This window comes from Neophocaena asiaeorientalis, unplaced genomic scaffold, assembly GCF_003031525.2.
Source record: "Neophocaena asiaeorientalis asiaeorientalis breed wild unplaced genomic scaffold, Neophocaena_asiaeorientalis_V1.1 scaffold825, whole genome shotgun sequence".
NCBI lineage: Eukaryota > Metazoa > Chordata > Mammalia > Artiodactyla > Phocoenidae > Neophocaena > Neophocaena asiaeorientalis.
This window is the reverse complement of record NW_020173937.1, coordinates 599,788-617,761: the sequence shown is the minus strand read 5'-3', so window position 1 is coordinate 617,761 and position 17,974 is coordinate 599,788. Positions and strand designations below refer to the sequence as shown.

Genomic DNA, 17,974 nt, shown 5'->3' with positions numbered 1-17,974 from the left:
TCGGGGGCCGGGAGCTGCGGGGCTGGGGTCGGGCCGGGCCCGGGGACTCCAGGCGAGTCGTCCCGCACCGGCCGAGGCGGCTGCGGGGGGAGGGGTCGGTCCAGGTGCCCAGAAGTGGACGACGGAGGGAGGGCCCGGCGCGGCCCTCGGGTCCCAGACCTCGGGTTGTGGGGTCAGTCGGCAGTGACTTGGTGGTTTCTGAGCGGCGTGGTTCGCGCCCTTATTTGGGGGCCCGGGTGGCCCCGGAGGGCTGCGTGCGGCTGCAGCCGGAGACGCGGGACCGCATGGGACTCGGTTTGCGCCCGACGCGGATGTCCGCGCAGGAGAATAGGGCGGGCGGCGACCCCGGCCTTGAGAGTTCGTCCTTCGGGCTTTTAACCTTCGCCCCCAGCAGCATGGCACAGAGCGCTGACGCGTGTGTTTATGTCGTTGTGAATTTTAATTACGTTATAATGACTTAAAGTTGCCCTTGAGAGTTTCGGGGAGCCCACAGTGGACAGAAGGAGAGGGGGGGCTAGGCCTGGCCTCGCAGGGGTCGTCTCCATTTCTAGTGAGTCGTCAGGAGCGCTGCCTCTTGTGTGTGTGTGTGTGTGTGTGTGTGCGCGTGTGTGCGCTGGGCCCACGGAACTCGGGAGCTGCCCGTGGGCGCCGGTGTTTTATCCATTGAGGAATTTTGCTGTCATTTATCTGTCCTAAGGAGAAAGGAATTGTGCTGACTTAAACAAGAATCACTGCGTGGTTTGATTTTTATGGCTACTGGGAGCTCTCTCTGCGGCACTTTCTCACCTGGTCCCCATGATACGGGAAGATTAAAGTGCCAGGAACTAAAAAGAGGTACCGGAGCTCACTGGTGGGCGCTCCCTTGAGTTCAGCAGACACAGAAGCAGTCTCCCAAGTACCTGCCGAGAATTCTCGAAATATCTACGCTGAAGTTCTTTTATTGTGACAGAATGAATTTTGGTTTCAGGATTTTGTTTTGCCTGTTGCATAAAATGAGTTCTTAGAGCTGCAGGACCCGTGCGGGGGTGGGTGCTCTTATCCCAGCCGCAGACCCGTTGCTCTCCCCCGCAGGTGTCATGAGTTTTGAGAGGGCCTGCTGGGACAAGCCTTGTCGTGTCAGGGCGGCTCATTGTTCTTTATTAGAAGAGCTCGCGTGCATTAGAACTGCCCATTTTGTTTCATGTTTTAAAAACTCACCTGAATGAAGAGAAGAATCCATACTTCTCTACATTGATAGCTTGGAGTATGCATGCAATTAGCTTTTTCTCTTTTTTTTATGGCCATGCCACGAGGCTTGCAGGATCTTAGTTCCCCGATCAGGGATTGAACCTGGGCCCCCAGCAGTGAAAGTGCGGAGTCCTAACCACTGGACCGCCAGGGAGTTCCCATAATTAGGTTTTTAGTGTACATTCCATCATATCTTTTAAGTTTTATGTTCAGTTAAAAATCCAACTTTTAAAAAGTTCTGTTAAGAGCCTGTATTTAGGTCTGTTTAAAATAATGTCTATTTTAATGCACAGTTTCACCGAAAAGCATCTTTTCTAAAAATATTTCAAACTTCTGAGTCACAAATTCATCCTGCTTTGATAATTAGAAAGTAAAATTTCCGTTGTGTTTTAATACTTGGTAGAAAGCATAGACAAGTGTGAACTGAAACTTCTTGATACATATGATTAAGTATGTTGCATAACGGAGCTCTTGACTGTTGATGTCACCGGGATGACCTCCTTCCCCTTTCCGAATGAAGAACTGTTGCTTCGGAAGTTTGAAAAAACGTTGTATACTGATTAATGTTACCCTTGCTTGTGGGAGTTTGCCAGTTGCCCAGGTTGGCGACCTAATTTTTCACTAGATTTGAGGTCAAATGTTTTGGGTCCATAATTTTGAATTTATATTGTTAGATCCATCCCAGGCTGTATTAGTCCTTTCTCCTCTCTGCGTCTGGAAGACTTGACTGTGTGCATGTACAGCACACGCTTCTACTGGAGCATTGGTTCTGCTGTGTTGTGATTGTTTTCACACCTGTGTCTTCCTTATGTTACAGCCTACCTCGTACGTCACATACAGTAAGTGCTCAGCACGTACAGGAAGAGATGTCCAGTGGTCCCTAACTGAATATGCACATTCGCTGTTCAGAAACGTACATTCTGCTCTCTAGAGTCTGTGACTCCGTGTCTGGGATGGAGCCTTGGTCTTTCTTTATTTCCTTTACATTTTCACAGGTGATTATGTATCACTGCTTAAGAAGAATAAAAATCCTGGGTTCAAGAAAATCGAGCCAAGAGAAATTAGAAAGTGATTTCTCTTAAACAGTTGAGCAAAGAATGTATTGACTTGTTCCTCTAGATGGCAGTTTCTTTCACATGGAAGTGAGTGTGTCGTAATTTGAAGCATATTCACTTGCTTACCAAGTGCTGGAGAGAAAGTGTGGTTCAGGTGTGGACCTCACTGTGCCACCGGCCCATGGCAAGCTCGGCGGGCACGTGCTGTGAGTCAGCAGACCCAGTTCCAGATCTGGCTCTGCACCATCACTAGCTGTGTGACCTCGAGCACAGTAGTTAACTTTGTGCTTTGGACTCCACATCTGTGAAAGGAAGTCGTCATAGTGTCCGCCTATTAAAGTTGTCACCATAGTTTATAGTTACCTGCAAGGTGCGCTACAGGTGCTAGTTAAATGAAGCGCTTATTTGACGGTTTGTGTCAGGTACCAAGGATTCAACAATAGATGAGGGCCGTGTGGCACTGAACGCGTCGATAGTAACAGCTAACACTGAAAGCAGGCTGATGCCTTGTACCCAGCGCTCCCCTTGCTTTGGCTCCCTTGGTGTTCATTTCCGTCTCACAGGTGCCTAAACCGAGGGACGTGGTGCTTCCTCTGGGCCCGGGGTCACAGTCAGTCAGTGATGGAGTCTGTCGGAGACTGAGATCTCTCATCTCAGGCAGGCGTGCTCCCACAGCTGCACCTGTTTTAGAGACTGGAGTGTCTCCAGGTGGGAGTGTTTTGAAGGAATAAGCCACTGGTTCCTCTGCGGGACCCCTGGAGAGAGGTTGGCGTGAGTCTGGCGCCCGTGCCGAAGGGGAGCAGCTCCCGGTGGTGGTGCGGGTTCTGGCTTTCAGGAGGGACACCTCTCAGATTACTGCACACATCCTAGCTGATTTGAGATGGAGGTTGTCTTTTATAGAGTTAAACACTAATTTCTGACTCTTAGCATGCGTGTTTCTCTTACCGTTTTTTTGCTGTAATGCTCTTGTAGACGTTTTTCTCGTTATGTGTTTCTCTTACAGTGTTTTGCTGTAACGCTCTTGTAGACGTTTTTCTCGTGACCAAAACTGGCTCTGGTTTCTTGTTTTAATAGTGGAAAATTTGGGGGCCTCTAGTGCTGCCGATGCTGTTTGTTTTGTGTTTCTGGGGTTTTTTTGGCCACGCCTTTCGGCATGTGGGATCTTGGTTCCCCGACTAGGGATTGAACCCGTGCCCCCTGCAGTGGAAGCGCAGAGTCCTAACCACTGGACTGCCAGATAAATCCTTGATGCTTACTTTAAGTTTGTTTTAGTAATACTAGTTTGTTGTCCTTTGAAAGCTCAGACCTTCAGCATGTTTACTAAATGAAAAAATTGACTGAAAAGTTATTTATGAAGTGTTTTCTAGTTAAGTGCTTTGAGTCAGTAGAACGTTTTTTGGTGACTTAGGGACCTATTTTATAGGAGGGTGAATTGGTAGGAGCTGGCCTGTGCGGGCCCTTGTGGGAGGTGGCCACCTGACCTGCTGTGCTGTGGCACGTGTGACAGCCTGTGGCTCCAGCGCCCGGGCCGTTGAGGGCAGCTCAGGCTTGGGGGCGCCCATGTGCACTGTGAGCTGGTTGGTGTCCGGTGTTTCTCTGGCCTCAGCGCCCAGGCTTTTGCTTCTGCTGCTGAACCTGCGTTTGCCTGGCTGGCATCTCTATAGCTCTTGTGTACTTACTCTGTCGCTCTCGGAGACATGTCTTTAAAAACCTTCACTGTAGGGCTTCCCTGGTGGCGCAGTGGTTAAGAATCCCCCTGCCAGTGCAGGGGACACAGGTTCGAGCCCTGGTCTGGGAAGATCCCACGTGCCGCGGAGCAACTAAGCCCATGCACCACAACTACTGAGCCCATGAGCCACAACTACTGAAACCCACACGCCTAGAGCCTGTGCTCCGCAACAAGAGAAGCCACCGTGATGAGAAGCCCGCGCACCACAACCAAGAGTAGCCCCCGCTCGCCACAACTAGAGAAAGCCTGCGCGCAGCAACGAAGACACAACGCAGCCAAAAAAATAAAAATTAATTAATAAAGAAAAAAAAACTTCACTGTGTCAAAAATGAGTTGTGGGATTTTCTCTAGGTTTTTAAAAGGAACGTTCATTCATTGGAAATGACTTTAGTGGAATCTTGCCGCAGTATTCGGGGGGTGGGCGGAGGTTAAAATTTGCGAAGCACAACAGACAACATTTTTCTTGTCTGCCCTAGTTTGCTTCATTTGTAGCAGTTTTTCTTTATGAACACAGATTTTGGTATTTCCTTTACCTGAGGCTTACAGGAGGGTATGCAGGGTTTCTGTCTATACTGTTCGCTTTAGGCTTAAGTAGTAGTTGCTCTGAAGGTTTTATTTGGTGACGGTCCCAAGGGTGAAGTGAACTGGGTTCACTGGACTTCAGAATGAAAGCTAGTTGGCTGTCCTGGGAGCATGCTGCCTGGGTCACATGTACCCTTAGAGCCGTCATAGCCAGACGTGCCGCTGCTTGATGAAGGGCGTGCAGGGATCTTAGCTGCAGAAACAAGGAGGTGTGTTCCTGGGAGTGTGGCAGTGCCCGGTGCCGGTTGGTGGCTGCTTGGCTTTAGGATGGTCAGGACACCTGCCGTCTGTGAAAGAACCCTGTGCTAAGGTGTGTGGCTGACTCAGATGGGAGCGCATTTGCTGCTAAGCTGCTTGCTCGGGGTTTTGGGGTGTGGCCCTGGCCCTGAGAACTAGCTCAGTGGTGGCCACTCCAGGTTGGAGGACCTGTGACAGCTGCCTTCCGCCCCTTCCCTCAGGCACTTGGCGGCTATACCTACAGAGGCGTAGTGGTGTTCTAAGGTCACACAGCCAAGTCCAGGTCCAGTGGAATTACTGTATTTTGAGGACCTTCTGGATACGCGCAAAGAGCTCTGATCTTCGGGTCTGCGGCTTTTCTTGCCACGTCGCCAGTCCACGAGAGGCAAGAGCAGAGCCGACTCGTATTAAGTAGCGATTTGGGTCCACGGGGTTTCTGTAGAAGGTCAGCATTTAGTTTATGTGGAGTCCTGCCCTCAGGACTCCACCCCGCGTCCCCGAGATCCTCTGAGGAACAAGCGTGGGCAGCCTGGGTCCGGGGTGGCTCAGAAGTTGGCCTGTGACTTCCCGGCACGTATTTTGAAGAAAAGCATTGAAGAGCTAATGACGGGTTGGCAAACTGATGGGATGGGTTTAGAGAGAACGTTTTCAGACCAGTCTCCAGGAGGGACAGAAGCCCAGCTGAGCCCCACCTGCGGGACCTGTGTGTCTAGTTCTTCAGCGATTTAAGTAGCTTTCCTAGTAACAACTGTATTGCCGCAGCTGTAGACAACCAACATTTTCTAAAAGGGGTTTGGTCATTTCTGTCTTTCCTGGAGTTAGCAGGCCTCGTGCATGGTGCGTCAGCTGTGTTTGTGGTGAAAGATGGCAACGGGACAGCTTGTATCATGGCCGACTTCTCTGCTGCCTTCCTGATCAGCTATGACACCCAGAACGGTTCTAAGGTAGGAAACACCAGGGCCCTTCATGCCTTGCTTGTGTGTGTGATCATTTAACCTGCCTTGACAGTCTTACACGTGTGTGTGTTTCTTGTATGTTACACGTGCTGTGTCTCACAGGCTGTTAGTACCCGTAATAGTCTATGCATTGTATATGCTGAGGATGCAGTCATATTATACGAACCGTTTCATGCTCACTCTTTTATTGTGAGCATTTTTCCAGTTTTCTTCCTGATTATCTTTTGTAATCACAACGTAGTACTTCATTATGCTAATCACGCTAATTTACTAACCCATCCCCTGTAACTAAGTTCCTTATATTCTTTTTGTGCCCGGTGTACAGCTCTGTGAATATAGCTTTTTTGATCTGTTGAATCTGCTATAGGTAAACTGTTATGCTCCAAGAATCGTGTGTAAACAGGTGCTCGAGGTGCAGTGCCCCTCTACTCGTTTGATTAGAATGTCCCTTTTGGTTTTGTTAAAACAGCTTTGCGCCTCTGCAGGATGAGAAAGGCTTTTTGCATTTACCAGATCCCTAACAAATAAGCAGCATTTCTTTGTTAAGTCTTCCTCCGTGAATTACCTGTTAGTGGACTTCTCACTTTCTCTTTCCATTTAATATTTGTTCTTGTAAACATACTCTTATATTTTGTTTTCAGTGCTTTGTTGAAGCAGTGTTTTTCCTTACCCATCTCCACATCCAAGGCACCGTATCTGTTTTCCGGCACTTGGAGGGCAGTGGGGGCCCAGGGCCGCTGGGAGGACGAGTGGCTTCTTCAGAGCTTCTGGACATGACGGCTGCCTGGCCTCCTCAGTTCATTGGCCCTGTCTTGATATAAATGTGGTCTCTATCGGAACAGGAGAAAGCAGGGAAAAAACTTCATTCCACAGAAATGTCTCCAGTTGTAAAGACTTGTCCAAGCACCTTTTATTTATTTTTAAATTTTTTTTAAATTTTTTTTTTTAACGTGGACCATTTTTAAAGTCTTTATTGAATTTGTTACAGTATTGCTTCTGTTTTATGTTTTGGTTTCTTGGCCACAAGGCATGTGGGATCTTAGCTTCCCAACCAGGGATTGAACCCGCACTCCCTGCATTGGAAGGCGAAGTCTTTAACCACTGGACCACCAGGGAAGTCCCCTAGGCACCTTTTATTCTAATTTCTACTTCACTTCTTTTTGTTTGGATTTTTTAAAACATTGTTTCATTATATACTAATCGCGTACACAAATGGGAACATCCGTTTGTAATGTGCCTTCCCACTTCACAGTGTGTCTTTGTCACAGGCATGGTCTGTTCATCAGGACAGTGCTAGGACAGCTTCCCACGGGTCCTTCACCCAGTCCGGTTCATCGAGATGAGCTTTGGTGGTTTTGTAGTTGTTTGTTTTGCTTATAATAGTTAATTCAGACAATTCTGCAGTAAACTCCCTCTTCTCTTTGTTTAGAGAGACATATTCTTTAAATACACTTTTCTATGGCAAACATGAGGTAATGGCTTTTTTCAGATAAAGATATCAGCTCATCCTGAAGCCCAGCGTGAATTATTTCACTTTACTGAGATAACTGTAGTTTTACTTCTCTTGTAAATGAAAATCATATTAATGAAGAACAGTTTTAAATTAGTGAGTAATTAGGTCACCCTTGCCTTGCACTTGAGTTACTTTCTGGTCTATTACTTGATATGTAATACTGACTTTCATGTTTTTCGTTTTTATTGAAAATGAATGCATTAATAGTGACATCTGAGATGGAGCTGGGGTCGGGGCATGTGTCAGATCTTTGGTGTTTCTGAACCCCTTTAGTAACCTGCACCCTAATTGTGTTCCACTGTCATCATGTTTGTTCCAGAACGTGACCTTTGAGCTGCCGGCCAGTGCAGAAGTATTAAATAGCAGCTCTTGTGGCAAAGGAAATGCTTCTGACTCCAGTCTCGTGATCGCTTTTGGAAGAGGCCATACGCTGACCCTCAATTTCACAAGAAATGCAACACGTTACAGTGTCCAGCTGATGCGTTTTGTTTATAACTTGTCAGATACAGGGATTTTCCCCGATTCGAGCTCCAAGGGTAAGAACCAATATGGACCAATTATGGGGTGGAAAAAACTGGGTCGGGGGAGTATCTAAAATTGCTTCTAAGCACTTCCAGGAGTTAAAGATCGATTTTTTTTTTTTCGTGTAGAAACCAAGACTGTGGAATCCGTAACCGACATCAAGGCAGACATAAATAAAAAGTACAGGTGTGTGAGCGGCAAGCAGATCAGCCTGCACAACGTGACCCTCACGCTCCGTGACGCCACCATTCAGGCCTACCTCTCCAACGGCAACTTCAGCAGGGAGGGTGAGGACCACCCCGGCCCAGCCCCCGTGGGTGCCCGGGGAGACCTGCGCGTCCTCGGAGAGCTGCCCCTGCCCCTCGGTCTTCAGAGAAGGTTACCTCTTTCGGTGAGGGTGGATTAAAACAGGCTAAAGGGGCAAAGCAGTTCAAACCCTCTCTCTTCCCTTGTTACAGAGCTAATGGGGTCAGGGTTGTAGGCTCTCCTTCAGCTCAAGCCGCTGTCTCTACACAGAGACCTCACCTAACCTCAGTCCAGCTTGGGCAGGCCGGGGGCAGGGGTGGGAGCGACCAGGGGGGCCTTTCAGGGGTGCACCCACCAGACCCAGTGGTCTCAGGTGAGGTAGTCGACAGCTTGTTTCCTCACCTGCGAAGTGAGGATGCTCACCTGTCTGCGGAGGGTGTGAGGACTCGCAGGAAGCTCCTGCCGAGTGCTTCTCTGGGTGCCGGCCGGAGTCTGTGGTAGAGGGTGTCGTTTTCCTGACTGCGGTTCTCCACATCCTGCCTGGCAGCTCACTGTCATTTCCTTAGGGGGAGGGAGGTGTTCCCACTGTCGTTCTCTGTGTTTAAGCCTTGCCCCGTGGCCTTCCCTGGTGGCTCGGAAGCAGCTGGGGTGCCTGCTGACCCCACCGCCCTCCACGCGGCCAGCTGCAGCCCTGGGCTGGCAAGGGCCTCTGGGCTCTGTACAGCCAACAACTAAAAATGGTGTTTTTGCTTATAGATGAACGTTAAAAAATAACGTTTCACAACACATGAAAATGATATAAAATGAAGTTTTACTGATCATAAGCAACATTTTATTGGGACACAGCCGTGACCACTCGCTCACCCATTCCTGTGGCTGCTCTCTCACTCTCACATGGCAGAGCCAGGTTGGGACAGGCGCTACAGCCCCCGTGTCCGGCAGGATCGGATGCTAGCCCCGTGCCCGCCACAGTATTGACGTGCATTCATCTTTCCGTCTTTCATGTTTGATGTGTGGATTCTTGTCAGCTCTTCTGAGAGAGTTAGAAGTTCAAAACAGAAATTGCTTTTCAGTGAAGTTTATCACACGTCTCACCTCCTGCCCAGTTTGGCCTTACTAACGTTTTCATTCCTTGGGAACCTTGAGTCTCACTCCCAGTCTAGCTCAGGTGCAGGCCGTGCTAGAACGTCTCTTTCCACTTGAAACTTCGTCAGTGCAACGTGCAGGTTTATCTGAGTATCTGCAGCTGCCGGGAGGCCAGCAGGGGCCTTCGGGGTACACGAGCTTCTGAGAGCTGTGAGAAGGGCACTGGGAAGTGCGCAGCCCCGCCCCTCCCCCTCCTCCCCTGCCACCACCCCTGGGCTCCCCGCCTCCCAGAGGCCTCCCCGGGGGAGAACGCACGTCCCTGTGGGAGGGACTTTGGTATCTGCCGTAGGTGTCAGGCTGGTTAACACAGGTAGAAGGGAGAGGGCTGTCACCCACACACATTCTAAACTCCTGAGGTTTTCTGACTGGCGGTTAGTAAGAGCTTCGTGGAGACAGCAGGTCACACGTTACAATGGCTCAGTGGTCGGGTAGACAAGGACTTGGAGACTGGCCTGTTCTCTTCATTTGTCTTAACGTGGTTTGTGCATTTAGTCATTTGTGTCCTGTGACAATTGATAAGTAAGTGATAAAACTGCTTTTAAAAGCACCGGTGTCCCAGCGTCTACCTGCAGCTTAGCTCCAGGAGGAAGGCAGCAGTGCCAGCCGGGGCCCCTGGGGCCAGGCATCTCGGGGGTGCTCACCCAGCTGAGCCCACCTCCCAGAGCTTGGGTTTTGTTTCCCTTTTTTGCCCTCTTTCTTCTCTAGAATAATGCACTTTCCTCTACAAGTTGTGTGAAGGCCGGCGGGGCAAGGTGACCCTCAGGGTGGGCTGAGTTACCCGTGTCCCGGTCCTCTGGGGTGGACGTGGAGTCCGCAGCTGGAAAGGAGTGCAAGCTGGACTTGAGCTTCTGCTGGTGGACGGGTTCCAGCCGCTTCCCGAGCGGCTCCCACCCTGGGGGTTTGGGCGGGCTTCCGTGGCTTGGCCTAGGAGACCCGTGGGAAGGGTCGGAGTTGGATGGAGATCGTGTATGACCATTAGTGCTAAGCTTGCCTACTGTCCACGGAAACAAAGTGGTAAAAGGAAGAGCCTTGGGCTTCCCTGGTGGCGCAGTGGTTGAGAGTCCGCCTGCCGATGCAGGGGACACGTGTTCGTGCCCCGGTCCGGGAAGATCCCACATGCCACGGAGCGGCTGGGCCCATGAGCCATGGCCGCTGAGCCTGCGGATCCAGAGCCTGTGCTCCGCAACGGGAGAGGCCACAACAGTGAGAGGCCCGCGTACCACACAAAAAAAAAACAAAAACAAAAGAAGAGCCTGGGTTGGGGGTGCCGGATGCCCTGGGGTTCGGGACATTCGCTAACCTTCAGAGAAGGCGTGTCTGGCCCGTCAGCCCCTGTGGAACATGTACAGTTACTTTTCAGCTTTTGCCTCAGTCAGCTTTGATTTTGAATATAAATTTTTGTCGTAAGCAGTCATGGTGGGTCAGATTCTGAGGGACGGGGTCGTATGCACACCTTCAGTGTGTCCTCCGGGGGCGCCCTGTGCCCTCCCCTGTCGGGGAGGGGCCGCCCGCATCTCCTGATTGTGTCTCTTGCCACTGGGCTCCCACTCGCCCCCTCGCTGGGCCCTCCGCCCGCCCTGGGTGAGCGCCCACAGCAGTTGGCTGACCCCGGGCACGGAGACTTGGCTCCATCCTTGACCAGTAGGGCCGTCTGGTGCCCGTCCTTCCCGGGGCCGCTGTCATTCTCCTGGGGGCACCACGCCGATGGTCCGGGCTGGCGATGGTGTGTGTGTCCGGTGTCCGTCCCCGCGGAGGCCAGGCACTTGGGGCCGCTCTGCTGCCGTCTCTGGGACCGTTTCCAGCCCAGCGCCTGGCACAGGAGCTCGGAGAACGTATATGTGAATTGTTGCCGTTGCAAGTGGCCTGGGTCCCCAAAGCACGGGAGGGAGTTGAGGTTTTGTTCTGACCTCACGGGGGGAAGGTTTGTCCTGCAAGGGAGGGTGTCCTTGCAGACGAGGGGCCAGGTCGAGCGTCGCCGAGGTGACCTGCTCCCGTCCAGGGTTCCAGAGCAGCGTTAGTTAGCCCGCGTCTGCCTGGAGGCCTGGAGGTTGTGTTCTGTGGGGCGGGGGCCCTTGAGAACGTCAGCTGGCGCCCAGGGTGGGCTCGGGGTCCAGGGTTCCGGGAGGTCCTGAGGCGGCGGCACGACTCACCCCACCGTCCCCACAGAGACGCACTGCGAGCAAGACGGGCCCTCGCCGCCCACCCCGACGGCGCCACCCCGGCCCTCGCCCACTCCGGCGCCCGAGAGCCCCTCGGTGTCCAAGTACAACGTGAGTGGCACCAACGGGACCTGCCTGCTGGCCAGCATGGGACTGCAGCTGAACATCACCTACAGGACAAGGGGCAACACGGTAGGCCGGCCGGAGCCCTCCTCCCCGCCCTAAGCCTTGCGGACCGGGCGTCCCGGGGTGGGTCGCGGGTGCTGCGTGTCCTGAGCTGCTCAGCTGGACCCCCGTCCCACCTGGGCCACTGTATGTGCAACGGCAGGGTTGAGTCTCCCGACCCAGGCTGTCGTGCGGCCCCAAAGCCTCGAGTGTGTTGCCACCACAGGACGGGTGTGCTGGCCTGGGAGGTGGTGGGATTTTCTTGGACGCTTTACTGCTCGGACACTTGGGCTGTCTTTCTGCTCTTCCCTTGAGATGACGTTTCTCCCTGAGGGCGAGAGTCTGGGGATGGAGACGGGACGCCTGCTGCTGCAGGGACGTGAAAGCAGCCGGCAGTACCAGGAGGACCGTCTGGCATCCGCACTCTGCCCGTGGGAACTTGTCATGTTTCCTTCTGGGTTTGGTTCACGTGAACGTGGCTTTGGAGCCGCTGCTTCGGGGCTGCCCGTGTCCCCTCAGGAGCGCAGGCCCGGGGGGAGGGGAAGCCGACCTCTTGGCTCTTCTAACTAGACGGTGACCAGAGAGTTCAACATCGACCCCAACAAGACCACCTTCGGGGGGAGCTGCACAGCCCAGCTGGTGACCCTGGCGCTCCGCAGCGGGAACCTGCTCCTGGTGCTGCAGTTTGCGATGGTGAGGGCCCCCCGGCCTGCCTCCTGGACCCTCGGCCCCACCCGCGTCTGTCAGCAGACGCCTTGCGCTTATCCCGCAGACGGGGCAGGGGCGACCCGGGGCCTCAGGTGCTGTCCTCCGCCCATCCTGGGGGCGGCGTCTCTGTGCCCTCTGCTCTTCATGCCTGCCTGGGAAGGGCCGCGTGTGCGGTTAGCAAAGGAGTGAGGGAAGAGCCCCTGGTGGGTGTTCGTGGTACACTCTGCAGGTGAGCTGCTGGGTTTCTCCTGATGAAGTTCAATTTCCCTAGGAAGTTAGATGTTGACTTTTCTGGAACGTAGCTCCTTCAGTCCGCATCTTATCAGAGTCTGATTCTGTAACAAGGTCTCTAAGGAGCTGATCAGGATTCTTGTTCCCGAGACGACAGGCTGCCTTTTATGGGCTGGGCGCTCTGCAGTTTCCTTCTGAAGCTACGGGCGCGGGAGGCCACCTTTATCACCAGCCCCCCCACCTCCCCAGGCCTGACGGTGACTGATTGTCGTCTTCTCCGTAGAATGCAAGTTCCAGCCGGGTTTTCCTGCAGGAAGTCCAGCTTAATATGACTCTGCCCGATGCCAGAGGTAAGACCGCACCCGCCCCCCGACCAGCATGCCTATGCGGGTGCCCCAAGGCACTCACCCCTGCTGCCTTTGCAGAGCCCACCTTCTGGGCCACCAACAACTCGCTGAGGGCGCTGCAGGCCGCCGCCGGGAACTCCTACAAGTGCAACGCCGAGGAGCGCGTGCAGGTCACCGAGGCGTTCTTCCTCAACATATTCAGAGTGTGGGTCCAGGCGTTCCACGTGGACGGGGACAGGTTTGGGCCTGGTGAGTAGGCGAGGGCGTGGTAGCTGACGGCTGGGGGACCCCTTTCAAGTCTGAGATGTTAGCGCCAGTTCTGCTGCCTGCGCCACCTGGCCTCTGCGCGCTCCAGCCCGCCTGCGGGTGTGCTCACGCCGCCCTTTGAGCAGAGGGCTGGTGAGAGCCTTCCGCGCGGGAGCGTGTGGGCAGCTGGGCCGTGTGTCTCCACAGTGGAGGAGTGCCAGCGGGACGCACGCAGCATGCTGGTCCCCGTGGCCGTGGGCGGTGCCCTGGCAGCGCTGGTCCTCGTCGTCCTCATCGCCTACCTCATCGGCCGGAAGAGGAGCCACGCCGGCTACCAGACCATCTAGCCGGCCGGCCACCCGCGCCCGCCGCGGGCCAGCAGCAGCTGCGCAGCCTCGGGCCCTTCCCTGGGCTCAGGTTGCTGCCAAGGGGGCACCCTTCCTTGCAAACTGGTTTTCAAATCTGCTTCGTCCAGTGTGAAGCTCATCCGGCCACATTTACTATGCACAAAAGAGTAACTATGGAAATGACGGTGTTAATTTTGCTAACTGGGTTAAATATTTTGCTGACTGGTTAAACGTTAATATTTACCAAAGTAGGACTCTAAGGGGGGTGGGGGGTAAGAGAGTTTTCTAAAGGGGCACTGGCTCCGCTGTCATTTGGCTTTTTAAGAGTCCGGTGTTTGGTGTCTTCACTCTTTACTCAGACGTAAGCCTTACAAAGGGAGAGTCTCTGGTCTTAATGCTTTGAGGAAGGCTGGTGGCTGTGAGCCTGACACGAAGAAATGAGTAGGAACGAGGATCGCAGGGCAGGCGTAAGAAGGAGCATCAGGGCTCGCGGGCGCCGGGTCCCGGGCTTCCCACGCGCTGCCACGCAGAGCTGGCACTTCTTAGCGCTGCCACTCAGAGCTGGCACTTCTTAAGACAGAAAAGTGGGCGTTTACTTTCTTGTGGAGTGATTTTCCGTCTTCTGTTGGAGGTTTGGGGTGATCCTTTGTCTGCACTGTGTACAATAAGCGTTTCACTCTGATTCATCGCTTGCAGCTCGGTGGGCTGTGTGCTGAGGACCGTACCCTCCTGGGACGCGTTGCCGTAACGATGCTAATAAAATGTCTGTTTGTTTGTCTGTCTGGGCCTCATGCTTTCGTCAGCTCCCGGCGAGAGGTCACGATGGGCGTGCGGTGGGCAGGGTGTGCCTGGGGGGCTGCCGTGTGGCTGGTCCTCTGGGTGGCAACTTGAGGAAAGGCCAGTCTTCGGTGGCTCAGGGGACAGATCACCCCATGGAAGATAGGCCCTTACCTGTTCCCCCGGGTCAGCGGCCGCCGAGGGGGAGCTGGGGCCCCAGTTAGAAGAGACCCGCGCCCTCGGAGGACCCACAGGCCTTGCTGAGGCCGAGCGCAGCCTGCCTGCGGGTGGCCTCGTGCGGCCTGTACTGTGCAGCCGTCCCTTGAGACCAGGCTCAGCGGAGCAGGGCCCGTGAGGGACGCTGAGGTGGGGTAGGACGCGGCCGCCCAGCAGCAGCCCAGCCGCAAGTGGCGTGAGCTGCGTCATCGTCCTGCGTGTCCATCTCCGCTTCTCTGCGGTGTGGGTGGTACAGGCCTGAGCCCGGAGAGACCAGCAGCCGGCCCGTCCCGCAGGGTCACGTCTTGGCAGGCGGGGTGGGATTGTGGCATCACATACGGTAGGAACGCGTTAAGTTAAACCCAGCGTGGAGGTGGTGCATCTGCCTTCGTGGAGCCCCGGGCAGTGATGCGCCCCAGGCCCTAGCAGTGCTGCTGGTGAGCTCCCACGGAGGGGAACCCGTCGTGTGGTTCCTTCCAGGAAAAGCCCACCTGTCCCCGTGTGTCCTGTGCAGGACAGCCTGCCCGGGCTGTGGGTTTCTCAGCCAGAGGTAGAGCCTCCAGAGGGAGGGAGGCGGGGCCAGGGTGGAGGTTCAGGGCCTGCAGCCCTGAGCGGAGGGGTTTCGCTGGGGGCATCTTCTCCCTCCAGGGGTCCGGGATGACGCAGCCCAGATCTGACTTGCAGGCCTTAAATCTTACACGCATACATCTGGTTTATTCTTCACGTAACACGATAATTAAAAAAAATCATTGGAAAAACTTACCTTCTACAGCGAGGTCACGTGCGCAAACCTCCCCTGGAGGCCACTGCTCTCCTGCAGGAAGGACGGTAAGTACCGGCACCAGTGACACTGATGCAGAAGTCACTGCTAGGGGTTAGTTTTCAGTGGCTGGTGAGCCGACGGACTGACAGGTGCCGACGGAATAAACAACCGCACACGTCACGTGTATATTATCAGTGTCTCAGGTAAAAATATATATTTAGAAACACGAAGAGCTAGACTTGAAGAGCTACGTTACAGAATGACAAATTGCTCCCGGCTGGAGTGTGGAGGGTGGCGGCCCGATGCCCTGAAGGCTGGTCAGCCCTGCGCCAGCAGCTGGGCCCGGCAACGCTCCCTCAGCCTGGCGATGCTGGCCCGGGACAGGCTCCCAGGCTCCGAGAAGATTTTCTGGAACAGAAAGGGATTAGTTTAGATCCCGCAATGCGTTTCCCCTTCCTGCCCCTGGTAAAGGCTGGGCTGAGGCCCGTTGGTCAGTGAGCGAAGGAAGGTCACCTGTTTCCATCACTTTTTAAAACCGTAAGGATGATAGTGACAATAACTCAACCATCAGCCCAGACACTGCCCGAAGAGTCTGCGGCTTCCCCATGCGGCCAGTCGGCCAGCCGCGGCGCTGGGAACGCACAGCCCCTTTGACCTTCACCCCAGGAGGGCAGGGGCCTGGGGAGCCCGGTGGGGCGGCCGGAGTTTGGAGCAGAGAAGGGTTTACTGCGGGGCCGAGCAAGCAGAACGGGCGGCTCGTGCCCCCAAAAGGCCCAAACTCCCGGAAGGGTTTCAGCAAAGCATTTTCAAGACCAGATGGGGGAGGGGGTCCCAGGATGTGTGATCAGCTGCTCTGCACAGTTATCTGGTTGACGGTGAGGTCACAGGGTCACATTATCAATCCTCAGGCGCCTCAGGGGGCTGGGGGCAACACTCCTTGGTGGTTTAGCATCTGAAAAACTCAGGAAACGTGCGTGAGATACCATTATCTGGGTACCTCGGAGGAGCCACAGCAGAGGAGGTGGGGGAGGGGTCTGCCCTGGGAAGGCCCACAGGGTCTTGCTTCGTTACACTTGGGTCACGTTTAGTACTTTAAAAATTTTGAATCCAATCCATAAAATGTCTCAGATTCTGAAGTCTGAGGCTCTGAGCTCCTGGAATTAAAATTCGGTAACGTCTTGTCCAATTTTCATTCTTTTGGTGTTTCTTTGTTTTTGTGGTAAAACCCACATATTGGGTTGGCCAAAAAGTGCCTTCGGTTTTTAAAAATAAAAGACGTTTTTCATTTTCACCAAGAACTTTATTGAGCAACGTATTCGCCCTTTTGCTCCACTACCTTCTGCCATTTTCCAGGCAACTTCATGATTCCGTCATCCCCAAACTTTTACCTTTCTGAGCAAAGAACTGTCCCAGGTGCCTCTTACAGTCTTTCAGGGAATTGAATTTTTTTCCATTAAGAGAATTTTGTAAAGACCAAAATAAATGGAAATCCGAAGATACAACATCTGGTGAATACCGAGGATGAATCAGAACTTACAAACTCTAACAAGCTGTAACAGCCTTTGCCTGGTCATTAAAGAAACATGCGGTCTTGCATTATCCTGGTGGAAGATTATGTGTTGTTTTCTGTTGACTAATTCTGGACGCTTCTCATCGAGTGCTGCTTTCAGTTGGTCTCACTGGGAGCAGTACTTGTTGGAATTAATCGTTTGGTTTTCCGGAAGGAGCTCATAATAGAGGACTTCCAATCCCACTATATACACAGCATCACCTTCTTTGGATGAACACTGGCCTTTTGAGTGGTTGGTGATGGTTCATTTCACTTGCCCCACAATCTCTTCCATTCCACATTATTGTACAGTATCCACTTTTCATTGCCCATCACAATTTGTTTTAAAAACGGAACGTTTTCATTACGTTTCTGCAGAGAATTGCATGTGGAAATATGGTCAAGAAGGTTTTTTTTCCGCTTAACTTATGTGGAACCCAAACATCAAAGCGATTCACATAACCAAGCTGGTTCAAATGATTTGCGTTTGATTTGGAGATTTGAGTACGTCTGCTATCTTCCACGTGGTATAACATTGACTGTTCACAGTTAATGTCTCGATTTGATCGCTGTCAACTTCAACTGGTCTACTCGACTGTGGAGCATCGTCCAGCGAGAAACCTCCAGCACGAAACTTGGCAAACCACTTTTGGCACGTTCCGGCAGTCACAGCACCTTCTCCATATACTGCACAAATCTTCTTGCATTTTGGTTGCGTTTTTACCTTTATTGAAATAATAAAGCATAATATGCTGAAAATGTTGCTTTTTTCGTTCCATCTTCAATATTAAAATGGTTGCACAAAAATTCACCAATTTTGATGTCTTTTCTTAAAAGGATGCTGATATGACAGCAGTCACAATACAATCTAACAAAATTGTTTTTTTTTTAACATGTCTTTACTGGAGTATAACTGCTTCACAATGCTGCGCTAGCCTCTCTGCACAGCAAATGAATCAGCCGCATGCACACATACCTCCCCACATCCCCTTCCTCTTGCGTCTCCCTCCCACCCTCCCTAGCCCACCCTTCCATGTGGTCGCAAAGCACCGAGCTGATCTCCCTGTGCTCTGCGGCTGCTTCCCACTGGCTATCTGGTTAACATTTAGTAGCATATATATGTCCATGCCACGCTCTCACTTTGCCCCAGCTTCCCCTCCCCATCCCCTGCCTTGTCCTCAAGTCCATTCTCTCTGTCTACATCTTTATTCCTGCTCTGCCATTAGATTCATCAACACCATTTTTTTTTTTTT

At 52.9% G+C, this 17,974-nt stretch overlaps 2 protein-coding genes across 2 annotated transcripts in view; one reads left to right on the top strand and one right to left on the bottom strand.

Annotated features, from left to right (window-relative positions):
* Nucleotides 1-14,194, top strand: part of LAMP1 (lysosome associated membrane protein 1) — a 14,371-nt gene extending 177 nt beyond the window's left edge. The window contains exons 2-10 of the mRNA XM_024752645.1: nt 53-398; nt 5,544-5,774; nt 7,619-7,835; nt 7,950-8,108; nt 11,380-11,564; nt 12,108-12,230; nt 12,760-12,826; nt 12,902-13,072; nt 13,277-14,194. Of these exons, the coding sequence (XP_024608413.1) occupies nt 53-398; nt 5,544-5,774; nt 7,619-7,835; nt 7,950-8,108; nt 11,380-11,564; nt 12,108-12,230; nt 12,760-12,826; nt 12,902-13,072; nt 13,277-13,416 (1,639 nt within the window). The 3' untranslated portion in view covers nt 13,417-14,194. The remainder of the gene's footprint in view (nt 1-52; nt 399-5,543; nt 5,775-7,618; nt 7,836-7,949; nt 8,109-11,379; nt 11,565-12,107; nt 12,231-12,759; nt 12,827-12,901; nt 13,073-13,276) is intronic.
* A 1,160-nt stretch (nt 14,195-15,354) lies between these two features.
* Nucleotides 15,355-17,974, bottom strand: part of GRTP1 (growth hormone regulated TBC protein 1) — a 20,582-nt gene continuing 17,962 nt past the window's right edge. Inside the window, exon 8 of the mRNA XM_024752644.1 lies at nt 15,355-15,580. Coding sequence (XP_024608412.1) covers nt 15,491-15,580 — 90 coding nt within the window. The 3' untranslated portion in view covers nt 15,355-15,490. The remainder of the gene's footprint in view (nt 15,581-17,974) is intronic.